The sequence below is a fragment of the Corvus brachyrhynchos genome, unplaced genomic scaffold (genome assembly GCF_000691975.1).
Source record: "Corvus brachyrhynchos isolate BGI_N302 unplaced genomic scaffold, ASM69197v1 scaffold312, whole genome shotgun sequence".
NCBI lineage: Eukaryota > Metazoa > Chordata > Aves > Passeriformes > Corvidae > Corvus > Corvus brachyrhynchos.
The window spans coordinates 1,129,741-1,154,333 of record NW_008236640.1 but is presented as its reverse complement, the minus strand read 5'-3'; the positions used below and the strand labels follow the sequence as shown (position 1 = coordinate 1,154,333).

The window sequence follows — 24,593 nt, the reverse complement described above, 5'->3', positions numbered from 1 at the left end:
TGTCAGTGTGATCACACTGTGCTCTGAAGACACAGCAGCCAGTGCTGTTTGTTCAGGCACTGTGCTGGTAAGCGGAGCTGGCAGAGGCATCATTCCCAACGCCCTTGATTTATTTGTTCTTTTTATTCTTCACAGACCAAACGACAACATTAAATCCATGGCCACAGAGCTTTAAAAGGAAAAAAATTCTGCAGAGCCCTTCATATGTTTCTGTTAGAGTGCCTGGGAATCCTTCCATTTCCTAGACCACAGCTATAGACAGAGAAACAGAAAGATGATGATGGTATATCTGTTAATAGTAAAGTAATGCAAATGTCATGCCATGATAAATCTCATTAAATAATGTAAAATTAAATGTTAATTAGAATTGTTGTCTGTAAAATTGCTCAGATGTAATCACCATAAACTGTCTCATGAGTGGTGTGGTTGGTGACTAATGACCACGAGCAAGGATTAAGGATACACCTTCCAACCTTCCAAGCTGTGCAGCAATTGCAAAAAGCTCTCCCTTCCTGATAGTTTCTATACTATAATACAAGGCAGTCAGTGTGAGTTTATAGAAGTTTCATGTGTGGTCATGCTGAAAGAAACAAACTAAGTAAGTGCATATGGTGTTATCTCTCCCATATATTCAGTTTATGAGATTCTCAAAAATGTGCTACGTAGATTGCAAAATGCTCTTCCTTTTTATATAGTGCATCAAGATTAAACAAACTCCCTGCTATCATCAGAAAAAAATTAACATTTTGTGTAGTAAAAATAATGGCAAAAAGTAGAGGAAGGACCAAGCTCTGCTGCTGCTTAATTTCTAGCTCATTTGCAATTGTCAGGGCATGAAGTGCCAGAAAGGTCCACAGACTTGCTCCCTGTCAAGTTGTTTGCTATCAATAAGGCAAAGGAAAGTTTCCTCACTGATCATGTTCAGCTGAATAGCATGACCTGGGGGTATGGTATTTCCTGCTACTGAGCTGCCCAAGGATGAGTCTGTCCTAAGGAGGTGATTAAAGATCACCATGGTTCAACCCAGTACACCTCAAGATTAAGCCAGGGATCCCACTACTAATGCTTGCAAAGCTGCTGAAAGATGAAGAACCATACTTACTCATCCAGCTCTTCCTCCTCAGCTTTAGAGGTATCTGCATAGAGGTATTTGCTCATATCCACTGGCCTGACGTTTTTCCTTTTTGCAGGTTGTGGAGGAGAATCTCTTACGCTTCCAGGTGCTTCGGGTGCGTGATCTGGCTCATCAAATGGGTTTAAGTACTCTGGGGTATCTTCATCCTTGAAGGGATTGTAACTGTCAGCACAGGAACTTTCTTCTGCCTTTGAAGACGAAGCCATTTCAGTGTGAAGTTCTACCAAATAATAAAAAAACATTAAACAGATTTAACGAATTAAAAATTTGAAACCATTTTATCAGATATTTTAAAGGCATATGAAAAGGTCTGCTTAACTCTCAATACATAAAGCCATAGCCTTAGGTGAATTTTCATGCTTGTTCATTCAAAAACAGGTCTTTCAAAAGGTCTTTTCATTTAGACTATATTGAATAGGTGTAATTTTCTCACTTAGTACAGCTCTTTCAACATAATTAGTTATTAGTTTTCTTATTTGTCATATAAATGGTATCACAACAGATATTAAAACATATTCACAAAGTACTAGCCAATTTGTATCCTAACAAAATGTTCTTAATTGTTTATTTGAGCTTTTAATAAAGAAAAAAGACTTCCTGTATTTTATATTATTACTGGATTTAAAAACTGTGACAGTAAGTAGGTGGCCTTTTCATTTCTTAAAATTACTGAACTAAAAATCAGCTATTAAGTATTACCAGTAATTACATTTCAAAACACATGTGTGCCAATACATAATCTCACAGTAAAAACTAATTTAATTTAACCCTAAAGAGACAGATAATCAAATCACTCATCTTTTACTTGGGCCATACAACAAAAAGTTATTGGCAAGCTGGAGCTGCATGCTGTTCTCTGTGTAATGTCCTTTCTGTGGTGTCTGTTACTCTAAAGTGAATGGCTTCTGGATACTGAGTAATGCAAATCCCCATACAGCAATACAACATCTATTACAAAGACACTTAGTAATGTTAATCTTACTCTTCCTGCAGCATCAAATAATCAGAAGTACTGTTCAATACTGGATGTGATGTACTTCAAAATCTAGGCAAATAGTAACTTCAATGTAGTGTCATTAAAACCTAACTTTCAATAACCATATCCACATTACCCTTAACGAAAAGTGTTTTTCAGAGCTATGGTTACTATACTGGACTAAACATACGTTTAAGGTTTAACAGAGCAACTCTAAAAGTTATTTGTAACAAGAGTCTAAAAATTAAAAAGATGGGAGTTCCAAGTGGACTTTTCACTGCACAAATATTTGGGAAGACAAAAATCTCTAGTCGCACAACCAACAAAGGGAAGCACTGTGTTTACATGAGTTTGGACGGATGATGTACCAAAGCTGCTAATCCTGGTGAATTGCTAGAAAATGTGAGTGTTCTCTACCCTGAATCCAGCCATTAGCATAGCCAAGGTGACGAAAAGCCCTACCCCACGTAGTGTGACCAACTCTAACTTACAGTGTGAACCAGAGCCATTCCTACTTGGATAGGAACATGATCTCTAGCTGCAGGTAGCAACTTCACCTACCTATGCACTGGACTCGTCACTAGATCAGGGCAAAGGCTCAGAGCAGGAAAGGCTTTAGCCCTTCTCAGGACAAGGGAGATCCACCTGCAGCGTGTGGAGGAGACCCATGCTGGAGCACGAACACACAGACAAACAACTGCAGGAAGAAGTCAGGGTGTGTATTTGCAGTATGTCAGCTGTAGTGCACGTGTTCACTCCTACCCCACAGTAAACGCTTATTCCTTAAGAAAAGGGAATAAACTACTGGGAACTCATCCTGGGAGAAAGCGTAGTTACTGCACAGCAGGTGATGTGTATTAACCCTAGTTTACGTGGTGATGTGATCATAAGCCCACATCCTTTTACGAAAGCTGTTTCAGAAAAAGCCACAGTGAAATAATATTGAAGGTCTATAGCTTAACTGGCAAGGGAAAATAAAGCATTTAAGGAAGAAATTCTTAAAAACACAAATATGATCAAATCAAGCAAGAATCCTTTAGAGTACTATAGATTAAATATATCATAGCAGAGCCCAATATTTAAAATGTACTTTTTCATTTATTTTAAGCTAAACTGGAAAAGTGGTTCTATATAGACTTAGGTCATACTAGTGTCCATTACAGGTGGTCATGGCAAGCAAAAGCTTCGCTTTGCTTGCTCTGACGTGTCCTCAGTGTGGGTATTTGCAGCTGAGCTGACTCCTTCACACTCAAAGCTTACAGGCATATGTCCAAACTGTTTTTAAAGTCAGGGGAATCAAATCCCCCCCTTACTGTATCTACAGTATATACTGGAGATACCATGCCTTGAAGGTCATGGTAGTCAGAATACTACTCAAATATTACCCACACATTTAGTGATTTGATGAACTAGACCAAGCAGAAGTGCTTTGGAGATGTGTCCTTAGAAGACAGCTCCATACAAAAAGCAAAAATAACCTAACGAAATACAGGAAAAAAAGCACCAATATCTTGTTCAAATAGCATTGCTTATTGACAAAGCTTTAACCAAACTTTTCACTACTTTAAACTTTGCTCAGATATTAGAATATTTTATCAAGAGAGTGGACAACTACAAATAGCTGCTTCTGCAACTCCATATGATGGATCACTGCACCTGCACATGAATCTGTTGATAAACACACATTATCACACCTGAGGGAAACTTTCTGATAACACAAGAAGGAAAGTCAGGAATACATCCTGCAGTTAAAAACATTCAGGGAAACAACCCCTTAAAACTATAGTGTAAGCTTTTATTTTTATTTGCTTTAAAGTGTCTCCTGGAAACAATGAGTTAAATGCTTGTTCAGATCTGATAAATTTTAAGGGGCAATGCAAATGGTTTTTGCAATTCTTTCTATTTCGACACTGGATCAAAGTGCTGTAACCCTAACTATGACAAAATTCTTTCTCTTTTTCATTGGCTCAACAGTAACTACATGTTTGGCCCCACACACACAGTGTTTCATATCAGTGCTTAGACACCTCTGGATTGTTATTAACTAAAATATTTCACAAAATCCTACACACAGGCTGAAATTAAAAAGGCATCTAAAAATGTCATTTTCAAGACACTTTTATAGGCAGAATTTTGTAGAGAGAGAACCCACTTAACTTGGCTACTCATTCTCTCTACTCTTGCCCTCCAGGATACTATTTTCCTCCCCTTTCTGCTTCCTTCAGTGTCCCCCCAGGGAGGGAGGGTTCCCACAAGGGTCCCCACCTGAACCCAAACAGGTGTCTCCCATGGGATCTCTGAAACCCTTTAGAACTAGCTTTGTGTCAGATGTTGGTCATCACAAGCATCTCTATAACCAATTAAGTTGTTATGACGATGACTCAACAGCACTGCTCTTAAAGCCACACCCACTGTCACCTGTCACTTTCCTGTAACAGACTCATTTTCTCGAAGAGCTAATGATGCTGAGAAGTGCACTTTGGCAGGCCAAACATACAACAGCTTAGAAGGGGTCTATTTCCCTCTCGAAGCTGCTGTTACATTCAGAAGGCAACAGATTCCCCTGTTCATCATTCATCATAGCTCCACATAGGACTTCGGTCTCTACATTGATAGAAATTTAAAAAAAAAAAAAGAAAAAGATGTTTGCAGTTTGGCACTTCAAGGGTCAAACACAAAATAATTTTGCATGATTAAATAATAAAGCCACAGGGGTAGGAGTGACAACAAGAGAGGTAGAAGTATTACTACAGCAGAAGTACCAGCTGCTCTTGTGCCAGATTCTGGAAACATTACCTGCCCTAAATCCACTGAGAAACCCTGTTTGTGATAATAATCATTCTGGCACTACCTATCTGCACAATCAGCCAGAGCATCTCCAGAAATCACCCTGCCCTTCAACCCACTTGCCTTTTGTAACACAAACATATTGTGACACATCCCTTAAAACCAAACAAAACCTCCACCAAAACATCGCACATACCACTTTCCCCTTGGCAGAGGATGAAAGAATGAGCCACATGTAAGAGATACTCGGTTACGCCACAGGCTGCCTGACTGGCAGGCAGGCACACGGGCACGACGGGACGTGAGCACCCAACAAACAGCACAGAGTAAAAATGGAACTGCCCAGTGCTTCTAGAAAGAGTAATGACTGGCATCCCCATGTACCAGCGGTGATTTTCTGATCCTTTTATTCATACACTCACAACACACTGCTTTTCATGAAGAAATAGAAGGGGCAAAGTCACCATTTTCCTCTCAATTAGTTCCTGTGCTGCTCTGTGTGTAGGACTATGCTGGAACGATTTGGGGTTAGGTGCTGCATTGTAACACTGTTTTCATTTTCAGTGTAAAACATGCTGCAGGGAGCTCAGAAGTCCACACGCAAGGTAATGAAATACACTGCTGAAGTAAATGGTGTTCTAAATGACAGGGGGTGCCAGCAAAGAGTTACCTTCATGTCTTATGTGTGTTGTATACATCATATGCAACTTAAAAATTTGTATTCCTCACCTAATCAAAAAAATATCTGGAGTGATGAAAGTGTGTTGTGATTTTTCTACTTTCATTTATTGTACATGTTGACTTCCCCAAATAAGTATTTCACACAGAAATTAACTGATTTTATAATTCTGTTGCACTGTGACTAAAAATCCAAAAGGCAGTCCTCATTTGATCATGTAAAGGTTGTCTAGCATAAAGTTGTAGTGATATACTGTTCAAAGAGATTATTTTTTATTTCCCCAGATTTCTAATGTCTAGCTGACCTAGTAGATACAGAGGGAGTAAGCCTCAATTTGACATGTCAACCAAGAAACACACCTGAAGATCTTTTTGAGGTGAGTTGTTCATATGCACATTCACTCCGCTGTGCATGTAAGATCATTGACACTGAGGACTTTTTAAATCCCAGCAGCATCCAGAGCCAGCTCGCTGCTGACCCTCTGCCATGCACCACACCTACAGCGTGCACACGGATGCTGGAAGCACTCGTGACTTTAGTTTCTCTCCACCCCACATTCCCAGGGTTAAGCGATTATGGGATTAGGAAGATAGAGGGAAAGTAGCTGGTTTGTGAACAGGCACAAGAAATATCTATCTAGGAAACAAGTATCTATCTACTGGCAAGTAATCCTCCTTTCTCTTTGAGTGACTGTCAATACATACATATTCATACTCTGGGTGACTCTGAGCACACACAGGCTTGATAGGAATATCCTCTGAATACCTCTGCCAAATGGCACATCATGCCTCCTCACATCTGATGGCAGAGTACTCAGGAAAAGGAGGCTCCAGCTGGCTGCTCTGCACGTCTTGGGGAAATTAAGTAACAAATTCTATAGAAGACTCTGAACTTTCGCAAAGTCTAAGTTCCAGATTATGCCTTGTCCAGATAAAAAGATAAAGAGACTAACATGTAAGTGAACAGAAAAATACTTCATCCCTGCACACATAAAAAGTTAATCTCTTGATTTAAGCAGATCACAAGACAAGTGGAACAGGTAATGTGACTCTTTAAGCCTGTAGGAGAAAGCCTGCCTTAAACTCCTGAACCTCTGTCATGCTCTTGAGCTTCTGGGGTGGCCACCAAAAAGCTTACGTTCACGTCAGGATGCAAAAGCAAACAAGCAGGCACAGTCTCAAAGAGCTTCCTAGAAAGAGATGGCAGTAATAAAAGTTCCACTGAGGTCTCAGAATAGAAGAACTATGAGTGAACAACAGGACATAAACAGGGCAGCCTTCAGCAGTTGGGCAACAGGATGAGAACAGCTACAATATTGCGTAGCTTCAAAATGCATTTCAAAACAAAGGGAAATCTCCCCAAAATGGTAAGATCTAGGTGCTCCCCATGTAGAGACACGGATCCAATTAGCCATAGAAATACACAGCAGACTTCTGCTGTTCCTGAAGACCAAAACCATCTTCTCTAATTTGTCTCAGCACCATTTTTTCTCCCCCTCAACTTTCTGTGGAAGAAGAGGACTGGAGGAAAGGCACATGTCAAGAAGGCCAAGCAAGGTAATGAGAACACAACCAGTTCCCATTACAGGGACAAGACAGGTCTGGAGTGGAAGAGTCAGTGCTTCTCAGAGGTGTCTAAGTAAAAAGAAGAATCCCTCAGGAGCCACTCATCATAACATAAAAGCTTTAAAAATGCCACACCAGATGTCCCACTCTTTGTCTGATAGCCTGGAACTCCTCAGATCTTTCAACCTGGTTTAGTGCTCCAGGAAGACACTGTCACATGAACCTTATGGAAGGTCCATCCCACCCAGATAAAAAACACCTTATGACACCATAGGAAGAATCCAGTGACACCCTGTTTATCCCAATCACTGTCCTGTTATGCTATGTTGACTGCTGCATGACAGTGACTGTGCGTGGGAGGAATACTTGGTATTCACACACCCAACAACTCAGCATTGCTGCCCACAGCTGTAGATGGGACCCAAGAGTCTGATCACAGAGACTGTCCCAGGTACACAGAACTGACCCAGAGAAATGGAAAAGTGCCCACAACTATGACTGAAGATGACAGTAAAGGCAGATGTCACCAAAAGAACCAGAATCAACTGAAAAAAACCACGCCCCTGATACCCTGAGAGTGTTTTAGGAACACAAGCAGGCTGATGTCTTTCTTGGATGCAGGCTGCTCATAGTGAACTTGCCATGAGGTATCAAGCTACTCCAGTATTAAGAAACAACACCAGCTGTTTCTGCCTGTTCCCAAGACAAGAAAGAGTGCCTGTATTTTGTGGCCATAACACCCACTGCTTTCTTCCAGAATGGGTTCTCTCTGGAAAGGAAAGAAAAGCTGGGTTTGGAAGAAGCAGTTTAGGTAGGATGGGACTTGTACAGCTTTCTCCATGGAGACGGGAGCTCTACTTTCTAGAGCAGAGAAGGAAGAAAGGAATATAGGCTGAGTATCTTAGAGCAAGTTATTTATGGACTACCAGAGAGATTTACATTCCCACTTATTCTGCTTCCCTCCATGATCCTAAGGGAATTTACTGTCAAGGAACAGACAGGAAACAAAGCCAAAGATTAGGACACCAGAACCTAATCCATATATATTGGTATCTACAAAGCTGAAACAACTCACTTCTGCAACTGTAGAAAAACCTGACAACTTTATAGGAGGGAGGTGCCCAGGATAGTGGCTTTATGGCTTCAGTTGCCAAATACAGAATACAGTGCAATGTCCCTGTTTCAGAAATACAAGCTGTGAGCCACACCACAGCCAAAGTATGACAGGACTTGATCCCCACCCGCATCGTACTCTAGTGATTCCAAAGGCAGAAACACCGTATTGTGAGTAAACATTCAGCTTGTCCAAAGAGAGTGAGTGACCACAGGAGGAAACTGCAGCTTGGAAATCCATTCTCTTTGACCTGGCCTTAGAAATCCCCTAGCTGCACCCTGGGCTGCTCCTGCTCAGTGTGGTTCTTCTCCATTGCCATTACAGAGTGACTTGGTGTTTTCTGTAGGAAGAAAAGTCCTGGAGCTTTGAACAGAAAAGGTTAAGTACAGCTTCAAACTTGGGAATTAACTATGAATTGGCTTTTTGAGCAGCTGCAACCTAAAAGTGATACATCCGGCAGATGAGAGCCTGCATATCTGGGCATGAAGTTGAAGACAGCAGAGATGTTTGCTGTCCTGGTGCTCCTTTCTGGCCTTACGGCCGAAATCTTATCAGATTAAAAATTTACAGGGGTTGTACATCTCACCCAAATGGAACAAGAATGGGCATGTCAGTCTGGAAAGGGGATTAACACCTAGCATGTGGTGCAAGGCATGGTGCCAGAAGGCTTAACTGAGGAAGCCATAAAAGCAAAAAAGAAGGAAGAATAAAAGAGAGAAAATTAAATTGTAATAATGAAGATTAGTCCTAACCAAGAATAGCTGTGATGCAGTTAAGATTGCAGTGAAGGAAATTATGATATAAACCATCACCCACGTGGAACAGGGTTGTTTGACAGTATGTGTTGCTCATTCATTCTGCATGAGGTGAGTACTAGTAACACCTGATAGGTCTAAAAGTCTCTGCTTCAACCAGTAGCCCCCAGCGGCAAATATACAGAATGTGTCTCAACACAAAGGATGTGACTCAAAGGATAAATCAATTTTCTAGTGGCAACTGGATCACTGCTATTGCTACCTCAGTGCTGCATGAAATAATCCTATTTAATCAAAATAAAATTTTTAATTTGTAGCCCTACAGAAATAAAAATCTATAAAAATATATTTCACTAAGCATTTGCAATTAGCAATGAATTAGGTAAAACAAACTCATTACCTTCTACATCGGGGTCTCCAAATGGATTTAATTCTGCTGCGTCAGGATCACCAAAAGGGTTCGTGCTAGAGTTGGCCAGGTCTTGCTCCCCTTCATCCAGAAAATTAAGCTTATTGATAAGCTCTACAAACAAATTGGAATATTGTTTTAAAATAGATACAAACTGTTCATCCAACATACCTGAAGCTCAAAAAGCCCCGTGTCAACAGTCCCTCGAAACACTGCACCAGGATATGACACGAACTGCACGACTAAGTTAACACAGTCCAGTAAGTACATCAACAAAGGGGAAAAAAAAAGTGAAATGAATGAAACTTCTATTTGCTGATCAGAACATTATGTAACAGAAATGGCTACTAAGAAAGCCTTCTCTTTTCTTCATTAAATAAATGTTGCAGAACATCTAACAAGCTAGATACAGTGATTTTGGTTGTTCACCTACACGTTAACTATCGGTAGGAAATTTTAATTTTTGGATGTAACGTGCACATAAAAGCAGAGAGGGAACATTTTGTCACTTTAGAAAGGTCAAGTATTACTGACTACACAACTAATGTTTTAAGCTTAGGGTCTGATGGTTTCTTTTTCTTTTTTTTTTAATTTTTTTTCTTTCTTGTTCATTATCAGATGACAATGGAACTGTAGCAGAGACAGGCTCTTTCTCTATCATGTTGTTACCTGTTGGATGCACTACAAATTACTGAGAGTCATGCTGGGTGGAAGCACAGAGATAAAACTGACAGCTGAATACAGGCAGGAGTCAAAAGGTAATGGGTCACAGTAAATACAATCAGAAACAGAAAGAAAGGATGAAAGCTCATAGACCTTCAGAGGAACTGGCTGATTTAGCTGAAGGCATATTTGCTCGCTTTATGCAGTCATCTTGATCTTCATCTAAGCTGCTCAGAGCATTCAACTGGTTTACAATTTCTGTAAATAGAAGCCAGTCAAGACAAACGTAAGGCAAGGGCATTTAATGAAACAGAAGTGGAACGAACACTGTTACCAGAAAGAGAGAGCGAGGGAGAAGAGGGTAAAAGAATAGATTTAGAACGAGTCCTTACAATTATATAACTACAGCAAAGTACCTGTGTAGGTGCTTCAGTGATAATTTAACATGAAACCCAGTTAACAAGACATAAGCAAAACCTAGCCAGATTAATGGTGTCAGCAACAGCAGTTAGTTTTATGAGGACGAGTATGCACATCAGTTGAAAATTTAGACAGATGTACTAGATATAATTTAAAGACTTTTCCGGCTCATGAAGGAAACCTGAATAGTAAAACATTGTCAATCAACACAAAAACAGCCCCAGAACAATTTATCTCCCTCCCAAATCCTCAAGGCTACAGAAAACTAATCTATACAACATGCATTTTTTGTATTTATATACACACTCTGATTATTTAACATTTACAATTAGTCACCATTCTATTCTGATCTATGACAAGCTGAATTCACCTAAACAGTTCTAACATACATGATCACTATTGTTCCAAGAGAATGCAAACTGAATGTACATATCACGTGAATTTTCACTGTCACGTTATGTAAGTAACACCTTGCTGTTTGTTAAAAACCTATTTCCCCTTCTGTCCATAGTGGAGAGCTCTGAATTGCCATGAACTAGTAATTTTTAAAATGTGTTAATGTTTAATTCTAGTCAAGATGGGGATGCCTCCATAATTCTGGAAGGAAAGAAACAAAAAACAACTAGGTCTTAGTGGCTTCTGGCCCAAGGGGGAAAATTCCTCTCTGCTCCCCCCTTAACACAGTCCCATCCACAGCATCTGACAAATGGACCTTCTGTAGTAATGGGGATTGAGCCTGGGGCATCTCTAGAGACCTCAGTGTAAGTTTCTGTGGAGAGGGAACAGCTTTCCTCATCCTTTCAGATGACAAAAAGGCAAGAGAAGCCTGTGCAGGAGAGATGATCCTGCTTGTTGAATATCACTGCCCCACCAACAGCCTTTTTCATCACCTGTCTTTTCCCAATGAAATAAATGGAAGATGTCTTCTGGTGTTACCAGTGAAGTTAAAGCTTCATGTCAGTCATTCCTGTATTTCCTTTAAACTTCAATTTCTTGAAGTACACGAGAAGTTACCTCTCAGTAACACTTTTAGTTTACTGCTGTTTTGAACTTGACTTTTTCTCATCCGGCTTTTGTTTGGGAAAGCAAAAGTTTGTCTTTATTCAATGAACTAGTTTTAGGGAGTAAGATATCAAACTGAGGTAAAAATTGAGTAGCATGCTGTCTCAGTTCATGTTGGTGCTCATGGCCACCCAGAACTTCTTAGTCAGGGTGGCTTTTTCATGCTTTTTCATAGCTGACACCACTCCTAATTTCATGCCTTCACAGACAGCACAAAGAACCTGAAGCCCAAAGCAGACCAGAACCTGACAGTATTTCTGTCATATGGATAAAAACTTCTGCGCCAAATTTAAACTGCTTTGCAAAGACATGCCAATCTGCAAATTACCAGGTAAAATGACCTACTCTGCCAATATCTACTGGGCATTCTAAATGCTGACAGTGACAAACCCCCAGCAGAATTCCTCTGTAATGCATCTCCCAACTGATCTGACCTTAAAGCAGAAATCTACTTACATGGGATTATACTTGTATCTGTCTACAGAGAGTTAACATAACCATCCTCAATTCCTTACTTTTAGCTCCAACAAATAAGACTATTATCCTAAAAAATAACACCAAAACTGCCCCAAAATTTAGCTTTCTCAGTGTAAAACCATACATACACCTCACAAATCTGCATAATATAATACTATCTTCTGGGAGTTTTTAAGACTCAAGATAGACAATGGAACATATCTTCCTGTACTCAAATAAAACAGAGCTGACCTCAAAACAGCAATACTAATGAATTAGTAGTTTAAAACAGGCTCAGATGCTGACATGATTTACAATTTATTATGTCAGCATGTGAAAAAACCCCCCAAAACAATTACAATCCAGTTTTTATTGTCAGAAAATAACAAATTAAGTTCAGAGCTTTAAAAAGAGGGAGTTCTTTGATGTGGTCTGAATCACCTGGTCCTATCTGCCAACCTAAACACCCATATGCACTACAATGCTTCTCATTACAATATTAAATGGTTTATGTCATATTTTGGAGTATGGAAATGGTAGGTTGGAGATTTATATCCTATATTATCTTTTATAAATCTCATTATCTACAAACACACATTAGCTTGCTCTACAAGTATGTCACATAAATCACTGGTTTGGGTTTTGGCATTTTTTTCATTCTTCTCTCTTTCTCTCTTTTTTTTTTTTTCCAAGCAGCTTGGTGATCCTGACAAAAAAAGAGTAAATGTACCAGGTTTTCAGGAGAGGTATGGTTTTGCAAATTGCAAAAAAAGAGTTACACATATTGTTATCCAGAAGCCTGCTCTTGAAACATGCTGGGATTCAGACTCCTGCAATAGGTAGCACATGGGCACGTTGCTGATTCCATGTGGTGCCCCAGTTTTTATTGTCAGAAAATAACAAATTAAGTTCAGAGCTTTAAAAAGAGGGAGTTCTTTGATGTGGTCTGAATCACCTGGTCCTATCTGCCAACCTAAACACCCATATGCACTACAATGCTTCTCATTACAATATTAAATGGTTTATGTCATATTTTGGAGTATGGAAATGGTAGGTTGGAGATTTATATCCTATATTATCTTTTATAAATCTCATTATCTACAAACACACATTAGCTTGCTCTACAAGTATGTCACATAAATCACTGGTTTGGGTTTTGGCATTTTTTTCATTCTTCTCTCTTTCTCTCTTTTTTTTTTTTTCCAAGCAGCTTGGTGATCCTGACAAAAAAAGAGTAAATGTACCAGGTTTTCAGGAGAGGTATGGTTTTGCAAATTGCAAAAAAAGAGTTACACATATTGTTATCCAGAAGCCTGCTCTTGAAACATGCTGGGATTCAGACTCCTGCAATAGGTAGCACATGGGCACGTTGCTGATTCCATGTGGTGCCCCAGGACAGCCACTGTGCTCCTGGGCAGATGGAGCAGGAGGCAGCTATTAACTTCAGCATGAGGCTCTAAGTAGCAATTAAAACATTAAGAGAAACAACATATTCATTACTGCCCTGTTTGTGAGTTATGAGGCACATTTTCTTCATGTACATTTGGGATACCTTGTGTTCCACTGAAGACTAAGGACAGGATAATGCTGGGAGGTTTAAATCCATGTATGTTGACAGTGTAGAAACAAAATATTTGAAACTTAATTCATGGCCACAAACAATTTTCAGCTTCACACAGAACAGTCGGGGGAGATACACATGAAAAATTTTACACATGAAAAATTTCAGCAAGAAATACTGGGAAGGAAGAGGGGGAAAGCCTGAGATGGAGGGACACTTCTTTAAGTGAAAGCAGTGCTTGGAATGGAAAACATCTTTCAGTCTGGTCAGTTGTATGGCAACAGTTCCATGTTGACCACCTCAAATTCCACAGTGCTTTTGAGGTCAGTCAGTATTGCACCACCTATTTCATAGCTGAAGAAACAGAGGCACAGATACCTACTCAAAGTTAGGCAACACATCAAGGAAGAGAAGCAGCATTTCCTAACTCACCTGCACCATCTAGAGCCCCACACAGCAGACCTCCCTTGTTCTCCCAGCAGTGGATATATATGTTAATCTAGGAAACGGTAACTTTGGCCACAATGAAAAAAACCCCCACAAACAAAACCAACAAAAATTGTTGTACACTGCAAAAAGGAACAGTGTCTGATAAAAGACTTGCAGCACCTCTTGCAGCTGTGCCTCGGGAATGGTAACTTTTCAGTCATCAACTCATCCCTTCCTTCTGTGAGAAAACCTTGAGTCAAAGGTAGGAGAACAATCCCTCCCTCTTTGCTCCTTGCACTTTACTTTTTCCAATCCCAATTACAAACATTAACAGTGCAATGCTCCCATCGTTCCAGTGAGGTGTTACACGCAGCATCCCCGTTTTACAGTTGGGAAAACAGGCGCACCAAGGTGAGGGATTTGCCACGGGGCGCTCTGACTCAGTGAAGCATTCCAGCTCCTCAGCTGCCAACACCCAGCACAGCACAAGAGAAAATGTTGGTAGCAACAAGCTTTCAAAAGGGTTATATAACTTCCTCAATTAACTTTATGGTATTCTGTGAACACTGTTTTTGAAAGCATTCTTCACTACAGCAGTTTTGTTACATTTCCTTCTTTATACATTTTTTCCTGTTTTTCTACAATGATTCCTACCTCTTTCTCCCTTGGTTCCTCAGCTCTTCTCCTAGCTTTCCCCATTCATTATATTTATTACAGTAGTCACTGCAACTGCCAATGAAATCAATCTTGAACACATGTTGAAATAGATACTTTAGACCTTATTTATTAATGTTTACTTACTGCCCTATGTTTTATGTTCTCCCATTTGCTTGGGAAATTGCATGCACTCATTCCATCCCTCTCCTTCTCAAAGGTGGGAAAAGCTGGCCAGGCCCACAAAGCAACTCAGCCGTTGTAGCCAACATAAGAAGAAAAAGGCCAAGGCTGACTTTCCCCATGTCATGATTCATCTACAAAAAGACCAACCCAACCTTCCCATCTTGTATCGTTAGCAAACAGTATCAGAGCAGGCTGAGCAATGCACAGAAATTGTGTATTCCAGACGCATTTATTACTTCTGTCTTTCAAGGAGGTATTCTTAGCTTTGAACAGATAATTTTGGCCTTTGCAATAGCAGATGGAAAAGCTGAAATGACTCTAAAACACCATGAGCAAGGATCCTGTGTTGCATATCAGCCAGCTCACCCTTCCCATCTATCTCCAGGGATGTTCACTCCATACCCAAAGGATAGTAGACTGCCTAGTCTAACCTACATCAGATTTTTGCTTGTTTAGGAATCATTTATACCCTTGTTGAATGATGCAAAATCAATAGAGTTGAGAAGCAAGATCTGATGCTTTTCAACTGCTGCCCTTCTGCAGATGGGTTTTCTGTAGTCCTCAACGCAGTACCTGGCAGATCTTAATAAAAACCTTGTGCACCGGAGTTTCTATAGACTGTACATTACCTCTCCTTAATTTGGCCTTCTCTGTGATTATTCAATGGCCTGGTGAACATGTCAGGTTTTGTTTGATGTTGTGATCTGATTTATTCTGGTTACACTGGGAAAGAAGTTGACCTTGCAGAATGATTTCAGTGTCACCAGACTGGTATATCTCTGCTCCCTGACCAAGAATACATTATCTTGGTTCCTCAGATATTTCATTCCAGACTTTCCAATACACTCTGTGCCAGACACAAACAGCATAAGTAGAGATTTGGCCAGGGTAAAAAATGTTTAATTGAATATGTAAAACATACAGAAACATATTTGCATCCTTTCACAACACTAAATGTAACTAAGTAATAACTCCTTCAGGCTGAACCTTTTGATTGCAACGAAAGCTCAAAAAGAAGTGATGAAAGTAATGTTTCATAACACTGAACCAATGTTCCTCTGAATTTTCAAGAACAGATTTGACAATTCACTTCTCCGCTTGGGATGCTCTTCCCCCACTTTGGAGAAGGATCCTTTTATTTCAGACATTTTAAAAGAGCACTGGAAGTTATGAAGTCTGGCACCAGAAGTTAATTTTCTCTTCCTGATTCTTTACACAAAAAGTTCCTACAGAACTCATCTGGAGCAGTATTACATACTGATCTCCACCAACAATTTAACATCATCTCATCCTGATCTGACTTGCCTCGATTAGTTCAGCTATCCTGGACACACTAAGCATTTTTATCAGCAATTCAAATGTGGTTACACTATCTCACTTCAAACAACCTCACTATCAAATTCATTAAAGTCCTTTAACAGCCTCCTGATTTCTTTTCCATGAGACACCCCCACCCAAAAGGCAGCAATATGCTGCCTGGAATTGCCATGTTATTGAGCAGAACCTCAGCATCTGTCCACGGCACAACTCATTTCGCAACTATTCTCACAAACTGTCTTCATTATTTCACCTGACCCTCTCCTCTTGTCTCCTGGCTCACTGACCCTTTCCCTCCACTTTTTCTGCTCCTCTGTTCACACTGGTTCTTTGCTTCCCTAAAATGCTACCTACTTAGTGCATTCTCTCCTAAAAACAGGACACACAGACACAAATCAACACTCTTGAATTCACAAATATTAAACTTTGTTGAGTTATGGATGGGTTCCTCTTCAATCGAGCTATCCTAAATATTGTTTTGGTTGTTAGGATTTTTTTTAAGTGAAATAAAAATACAGCATAAGGATAAAAACCATGGGACAATTAGCAAAGGACACTGTATTTCACCATGCTCGTGGCAAAACCAACCTGTAATTTTTGCAGCCTTTTCCTCTTGATTCACTCTGTTTTCTTCATCTTCTTCATTGTCTTCCTCAAAATCATCTAGGTTACCAATATCAGCTTGTTTCATACTCATCAAACTAGCCAGGCTTTGCATGTCTTCATCCCTAAATAACAAACATCATATCAGGCATTAAAATGCAGCTTGTTAATTCCACATCTGATATTACTGCATTCTTAAAAATTCTTTAAATATTTTGATGTTTTCTTCAGGGAGGTCTACGAGCTCAGATCTGATCTTGAATATAGTGAAAGAACAAAATGAATACACTCATAAATATGTATCAATTTCTGAAGGGAAAGTTTTCAATTAACAAAATTGTAAAGGGTAAAAAAATACTGCTTTGCATCAAGAGTTAACTTAATGACTGCTTCCAAAAATTTTAAACCAGCCCAGAAAGGCTGCTAAATGCTTGCTTGGTCTGCTTTGGTTAAAGTGAAAATGCTTGGCCAGACCTACTGCCCACATGCTGCATGCAATACCTATCACTACATTCATTTATAACTCCTGATGCCGTTACAGAAATGAAAATCCCTCTACTAAATATCTGAAATCATTAACAAGATAAAAAAAAGGTTAGTAAGGCACTGTCTGTTTACACATACTGGAAACCAATGCTTTCACAAAGAGCAGCTTTATTCAGATCCCTTGTTCAGGGCACTATGAAAGGCCTGTCAATAACTTACAATCTACCTGACTTACAGGTCTTCAGTCTGACACCTATCAATTTCAACGGGAAGAAGGTACATGCAAACCTAAATTGATCAGGTTTTATGAATTACGGCCTAAAACAGCATAATATAGCTATTTACTGTATAGTTCATGGATGCTGGTTGTTCCAAAAAAGTTAAATAGCTTATCTGCTACTGACTTTTTCCATTCTCATTTTCAGCTGCATTTTAACCGTGTTAAATCACAGCAAAATACTTCAAAATATCATTCTTATATGGTATGCCAAGATGTGGTTCACAACAGGTTAATCAGAGAGGGGAAACAGTAATAGTAATTAATAGTAATGAATGCATCTGTAGCTTTCAAAGCATGCAGACAAAAGACTTTTTTGTGTCAAAATGTTTTAACATGGCAGCCTGGAAAGCTGTTCATGCAACATTTTTTGGGCACTTGTATTGCAGTGGGCATTGTCTACAAATGCATTCAGAATACTGAAAGCTAGAAGTAAACTGTTAGTCTTTTGGAGAGAAAAAGATTTAAGCAGAGGTAGAAGAACCATTACAGCAGTAGTTTCCCCATCTACCTCTTTTTGTTCTGCCATTCTCACATTGCCATATTCTAGAGACAGAAAGGAAAACCAAAAATACCCTCTGTCTTGGGGTGACTTTATAATGTTGTATCCCATATCACTGTTCTATGCCCAGAAATTAATTCTGTGCCTTTCTATGCCTTTAAACTGAGCCTGAGAGGGGGGAGAGGAAAAAAACCGAGCAAACTCTTCAAAGCAGTTTTGCAGTTTTGTTTTCATATTTCGAGGACACAGAGAGATACAGACTCCTCTTGCTTCTAACAGCAGTGGCAGGAGAGGAAGGAAACACTCAGCTTGCTTTCTTTACAGCCAGCTTTCAGCTCCTTTTCCTCCGGAGAGTTGAACTTTGTTTTCCTGGGACTCCGATTTTTCCCTTCTTCCCTGCTGGACAGTTTCAACATCAGAATACATCGGGAGGACTTTGTGCCGAGGCCTTGGCCCTGGATGTGGGCCCACCACCCCATCCCAGCTCCAAGGAGGGAGAGAGAAAGACTACGGAAGGACTCTGAAATTTTCCCAGGTTTTCTCTCAGCAGAGCAAGAGGTTTTATTATTTAGCATTATTATCCTTTTCCTGTGTGTTTGTTAAATAAATAGTTTTTTTCTCTTTCACTTTCCTTCGAGGAAAATTTATTTTTTCCCAAACCTGGTGGGGGAGGGGTGGTTGTAACCTGCCTTCTCTCAGAGGATATATTTCCAAATTTGCCCAAACCGGCACACCCTCGCTGAAACCAGGACTGTGACAAACAATCCATTCTCCAGCCACATGAATATCCAACATCTGGAATCTGACAGAAATTGCACGAGAGGTTACAGCATCTGCAAAAATAATCGGTATCCTCTGCCCTCCAAAGGCCACTGAAATAAGGGACAGAACCGAGTGAGTAAAGGGAGTGGGAATCAGTGCCCAAGAGAACTCCTTCCACAGGATGTTCTTGTGCTCAACCCAAAATCTTAACTCTGACTCCACCCTCCCTCACCTTCCAACTGCCTTTGTCCTTACTGCATTCTTTGTGAAGTATCAGTGGGCTCCCTTGAAGTCTGCCAAGGTTATTGTTGCATGAACACACACATGCACATAAAACATACACTCCTGTTGATTTCAGACCTGTAGATACTTTTAAGCTGTTGTTACTTAAAATGTCTGTAAGAGTAGAGCACAAGCCATTTGTCTCTGAAGAGCACAAGGCTGAAATCAGAGCAAGAAACAACTTCTACTCAGTTAAGAAACCAAGTATGGCAGGAATGATAGGTATGCTGAAGGATACTCTCAAATTCCACCATTCTATACAGAAAGAGCTCTTTATCCAAAGGATTCTTTGAAAAGCAACACAAAGCAGGCTATCTGGTTTAAAAAAAACCCAACAAACAACAACTTACGTGGCTTTTCCTTCCCTCAGGAAAATACAAGATAAGGAGAACTGTAGTGTGGCAGATACCACTTTCTTAGACAAAGGCTTGAATTTTAACCTGACATCTGTCTGTGTAGGCATGGGGCTGGCATACTGCTTCATGTTGATGCTGCTGGTGGCAAGCGCTTTTCTACGTCCAGAAGGAGATTCCTGAAAGCAAAGGAAAAACAAAGCTAATGTAAAAGGCGCTGTTACACTAAAACCTGCAAGTGCACAAAACAAAAAATGCACTTATTAAATCTGTAGGGGGGGTTGGGGTTTGTGTTTTTTCAAAAAATTACTATGGCCCTGTCGAGCTACAAAAAACCATTTCTTAAACTACGTCAGTCACTAATGGTGGTGGAGCTTTGAACACCTTCTTAGTGCAATAGAAAAAAAAAAAAGGTTGGCCATTGTGATTAGTGGTGTTCCATACAAGATCTAGGATGTCTTTAAAGGCTTGAGCTTGAAGCAGATCCCCAGCACACATCCAGTTAAATTGCCGGGAAAATATTTCCATTTCTTTTCACAGCAAACTGGACTCGCTCTGTCCAAACTTGGATAGTTCTGGGCTAGAACTTCCAGCCTACAGAAGACATGGGTTTCAACCATGCATGTATTTTTTTACATAATGGTTTGAGGTCATCTAGTTTGTGTTCCACACTTAAATATAATACCTGAATATTTTTCACAGCAGTGGTTCTTCTCATTAGTGTTGTACGTGCACTATCAAGAGTGACAGGTTTCCGAAATGGAAGTTGACAATACTTCCAAAAATACTGATAAAAATTTTGCAAGGAAAAAATAAAGAGCAAAATACAGAAAGACAAAAGCCAACATTTTATTTGAAAAGCCTAAGTTGTATTTCAATACAGAAGTGTTGCTCATGGTTTAACAATTCAGACTAATTAATCTAGAATGCATCTAAGAATCTACTCTCTTGTTCCATCTAATCTCAGCATCAATAGGAAAGGAATGATTATACGTAATAAAGCCCCTGTAACAAAAAAAAATAAAACAAAAAAGCCCTGCTATTAATTCTTCTGAAAAATGTTCTCACAATAAGACTACATTTTACTGCAGTTGACAATTTGTGTTGAATAAAGAATACTAATTCAATCAAAACATTCAAGCATCCTTTTTCAAAGTACTTGACATTTCTGCCCAGTAGAATAAGTCAGAATGTAATATGTCATCCCCAAAGAATACCTTGTTTAAAAAACTAGCCTTATCTGACAGATTATGCACAGCAATATTATACAGAACTATTAGTGCATGTAGATACCTTATGAATGAATTTCAAAAATGTATCAAACACTTGAGAAGGATTTAGGCCCTCTCAGAAGAAATACTTAAGAATATGCAAATACTCTCAGCTGAATCAAGTTGAACAGATGCGACTCTCACAAACAATAGGAGTGCTCTTTCCCCGGCTGCAGTTGTCAATCAAAGAGCAAGATTAAGGTCCAAGGTTCTGACAATGTGTAAAATGGGAAGTACGATCTGGGAGTTTGCATTATTACACAGATATGAACAAAAATAATCTGTCATGATATCATACCTTTAGAATAACTAACATTACAACTCATTATACCAAATGCAAGGTTTACTGCAGCACCTGTTCAGGCATTTATACCCAACAGGATCTTAGACAACTCATCTTGGAAGATTTTGAATAGTTGATGTTGACAGTAAGATGTTGATCTTCGCAAGATCAACAGATCTTAGACAGAACAAATAATGAATGTGGGTATTTGCTTGCAGCCCTCCAGATGAATCACTGATGAGCCACACCATGCCTGTATTCTGATGTGCTCCTCTCAGTCTATGAAAACCACTTCTCAGCAACTGTGAATTTCCCCAATTCAACAAAGACCTGGATTTATTTCCTTGTGTAGCTACAAATGCCTTCTCAGTGCTGGCTCACCTGTTACATGCACCCAATGCCATGAGAGCAACACACAGACCTCCCACAAGGTCCCTTGGGGGGAATCATCATAGGGAACACCAAGATGCTTCAGTGACTCCAAAAAATAGGGGTACTCGGGCTACTTTCTCTTGTTACAAACACACCATCTTCTCTGGTATGTCAGATGCATATCTTTATCAAGGTAATTTCACTAAAAAAGTCAAAGCAAACAAGATAAGCCAACCCAATTTCCAATTCAATGATGGTTCTGAAGTGAAGAGAAAGAACACAAGATTGAACTTGCAAGCATGCAGAAGGTGGACACATATCAAGGCAGAAGAATTTTGAAATGATGTGAAATTACATTTTCACTTAGTATCTACTTATTGTACAAATTATCATCTTGTCATTTGCACCTTCAGATTATCTGAATCAGAGAATGAATAAGAGACATGAATAAGGAAGAGACAAAGTTCTCCCAGTGAAGATGATCATCAGCAATTCCTAATGAAATCTTCTGGGGTTAGCTGATGTAGATGAAAAGGGAGACAAGAATGCAGGCAGCTGTGTGCCAGGACAAAGGGAAAAAGCCAGCCATGAGCAAGAAGATTTTCCTATCACTGCATATCCTGATGTGCTCTGAAGAACAAGATACACTTGGCAATCGAGTTCAGTGTTCCTAAGAAATGAATAAATCTCATAACATTTTTGTGGGTCAAAGACAAAAGTTTACTTTCCAGGTTCCAGTTGCCTACAAAAATCTGAATTTGTAAGTTTATCATACAAAAAAAACCCAACTAAAATCCCAAAACCCAAACAAAAACAGACAGTGCCTGATCTTTCAAGTCTTATTTGGCTTCACATGCAAGATTAAGTATATCCTCCTGTCCTCCCAGAAAGGGAAGTGTTGCAATGTTTCCTCCTCTTAAGCTTTACAGGTTTGGCCTTACGTGTTTTTAGCTATGTAAGTAGAGGGGGAAAAACTTTTTGCACCTTAAAAGAATATTCTCAAAGTGCTTAGGTCCATGACTGATTTTACAACAGATTGTATCTTCTACTCTGACACACAGACAACTTCTAAAAATTGTCCTTGGATGCCAGAACACGATAATAACCACTTCTTACAAATACTGTAGCATTTTTTAGCAGAGAGAAAATAATCCAAGAATGGATTAGACAGCAAACCTACAAGCAGAGTAGACAGAACCAGGTGAGCAGTAGGCTGGAATGAGTTATTCCAAAGAGAAGCACACTTTGGTAGGATACTGAATAAATAACATCCATTTAACAGTAAAAGTCTGATCTGATGTTACTTGTGTCTCATATGAGCATGTGGATTTTTGTGGAAAGTCAAGCAGGAATCCCAATGCAAATGTTTTAATTGCTCAACTTTTCTGCTTTTGCCCATATAATCAAGGTTTAAAATGTGTAAGGCTCTGTTATGCCTCCAGGTGTTTAACATACATGTGACTGCCAGGGTTGCCACATCCTGTTTTGTGAAAGGGTGGCATGAAAAGTCAATTTTGAAGTTACAAGAGAGAAACAATCCAATCAATAATAAAGAGAGGTGACAAAATACAACACTCAACAGTGAAGATGGAGCACATTCTGTAGGAAAACAGTAATTTGGAAACCCTTTACTTTTAAGAAAGGCAATGCATTATGCAAATAAAATCAGCTATGATATCTGAATTGCAGAAAGACAGAAGGTAACATACAATGCCAGTAAAATACAAGTACTTCTATGTTACCTTCCAGCTCAAACATCCTACTGAGACTGAGAAAGGGCACTGCTGGACTCTTAAGAGAACACATGGAGCACTGGTTAACAACCATTTTCTGTTGTTTCATGTTTATTACTGTATAGTTCTAGTAAGTGAAGCAGCACACTGGAAAAAAAAGTGCCATTCTCCTAGAAATCATTAATAAATGATTAAAAATATAACTATTTGGTATGTTAGCAGAAACTACAGCAGCCTGTCTTCTAGCATAACAGAATAATGGCTGTGCTGGGTCAACTAAAGGCTCTGAGAAACCTGTACATTATTCTAAAAGTACTTTGTTTGCAAGACTGATCATTATAGTTCACTTAAGAAGAGTAAAACCTGCACATAAACACACAGCAATACTTCTCCATTATTCTCACCTATGGTGGGGAATTTCTGCTTTTGCATTCTACACTTTTCTCTCACAAGCAGCTTCACTCCCCTTGGCAGTCTCCTCCTCCTACTCCCTACAGTCCCTGAAATGCCTCAAACATACACCATTATTCTGGGTGAAATAACCCTATGTGGGCAGTATATCAAGTTCTATCAGCTGTTCCCAGCTGGCAAAGCAGCAGGATGAAGCATGTGGCTGGCTCTGCACTGAGCCCACTGAGTAGCTGATACTTGTGCATCCTGGTACTTTAGGAAAAATTTGAGCAAATTATTAAAAATCTGGAATAAGAAGAGCTTGAAGCTAGCAAAACAAAAATTAATACAGAAAACTGAAAGATTTCCTAATACCCTGGAGTACTTTGATTTCTGATTCAGACAAAAAAATATGTGGAGCAAGCAATACCCAGTTGTGTTCCTTTTTTGTACAGAAGAACATTAGTAATAATGAACTCAGGTAGTTCCCAACTTCTAAGGACACTGTGTTTGCACAGACTTTAAAAACACTGTCACCTCAGATACCAACAGAAGTGCAATTCACTGGTGCCATCAAAAAGACAAATTCCAGTCAATCTGAAGCCACAGGAATCACAAGCTGCGAGTGCAGGGCCAGGCTCAGACAAGCTCTCCCCTTGCACTCGGCTCTGCCAAAGCCTGGGGACCTACAGCACACGCACAGACACAGGCTGCAAACAGGGTTTCAAAAAGCTGTGGATGGTTTTTCAAGGAGCAGTCCCCAACACTATCCCTCCCCAGCATTTTAAGTTACTTCCACAAACCCTGAAATGGCCATCATATTACAAAGTTTGGGGCTAGAGAAGGAAAAATTAACACTGGCAAAACTGCAGTCAGCTCAAATGAAGCCAGTGAAGCTGTATTTACTGTCCCAGATACAGGGCCAGACCCACTTATCACACAAATTCCTTTGCAGTAATGCAACCATGCATTATTCCCTGCCACACCATTCCTGACTCTCAGCAGTATCAGGCATCCCAAAACTTACTACACAGGAAGTGCCACCCTTCTATAAATATCTGCCTGGCATAAAGGATTCCCACAGCCCGATCTCCTTCTACAACAAGAAAAT

General features: G+C 39.6%; 1 protein-coding gene across 1 annotated transcript in view; it reads right to left on the bottom strand.

Annotated features, from left to right (window-relative positions):
* Positions 1-24,593, bottom strand: part of EHBP1 (EH domain binding protein 1) — a 210,696-nt gene that overhangs the window by 113,500 nt on the left and 72,603 nt on the right. The window contains exons 5-9 of the mRNA XM_017726681.1: positions 19,431-19,612; positions 16,757-16,896; positions 10,237-10,341; positions 9,412-9,534; positions 1,103-1,355 (exon numbers count right to left, since the gene is read on the bottom strand). Coding sequence (XP_017582170.1) covers positions 1,103-1,355; positions 9,412-9,534; positions 10,237-10,341; positions 16,757-16,896; positions 19,431-19,612 — 803 coding nt within the window. The remainder of the gene's footprint in view (positions 1-1,102; positions 1,356-9,411; positions 9,535-10,236; positions 10,342-16,756; positions 16,897-19,430; positions 19,613-24,593) is intronic.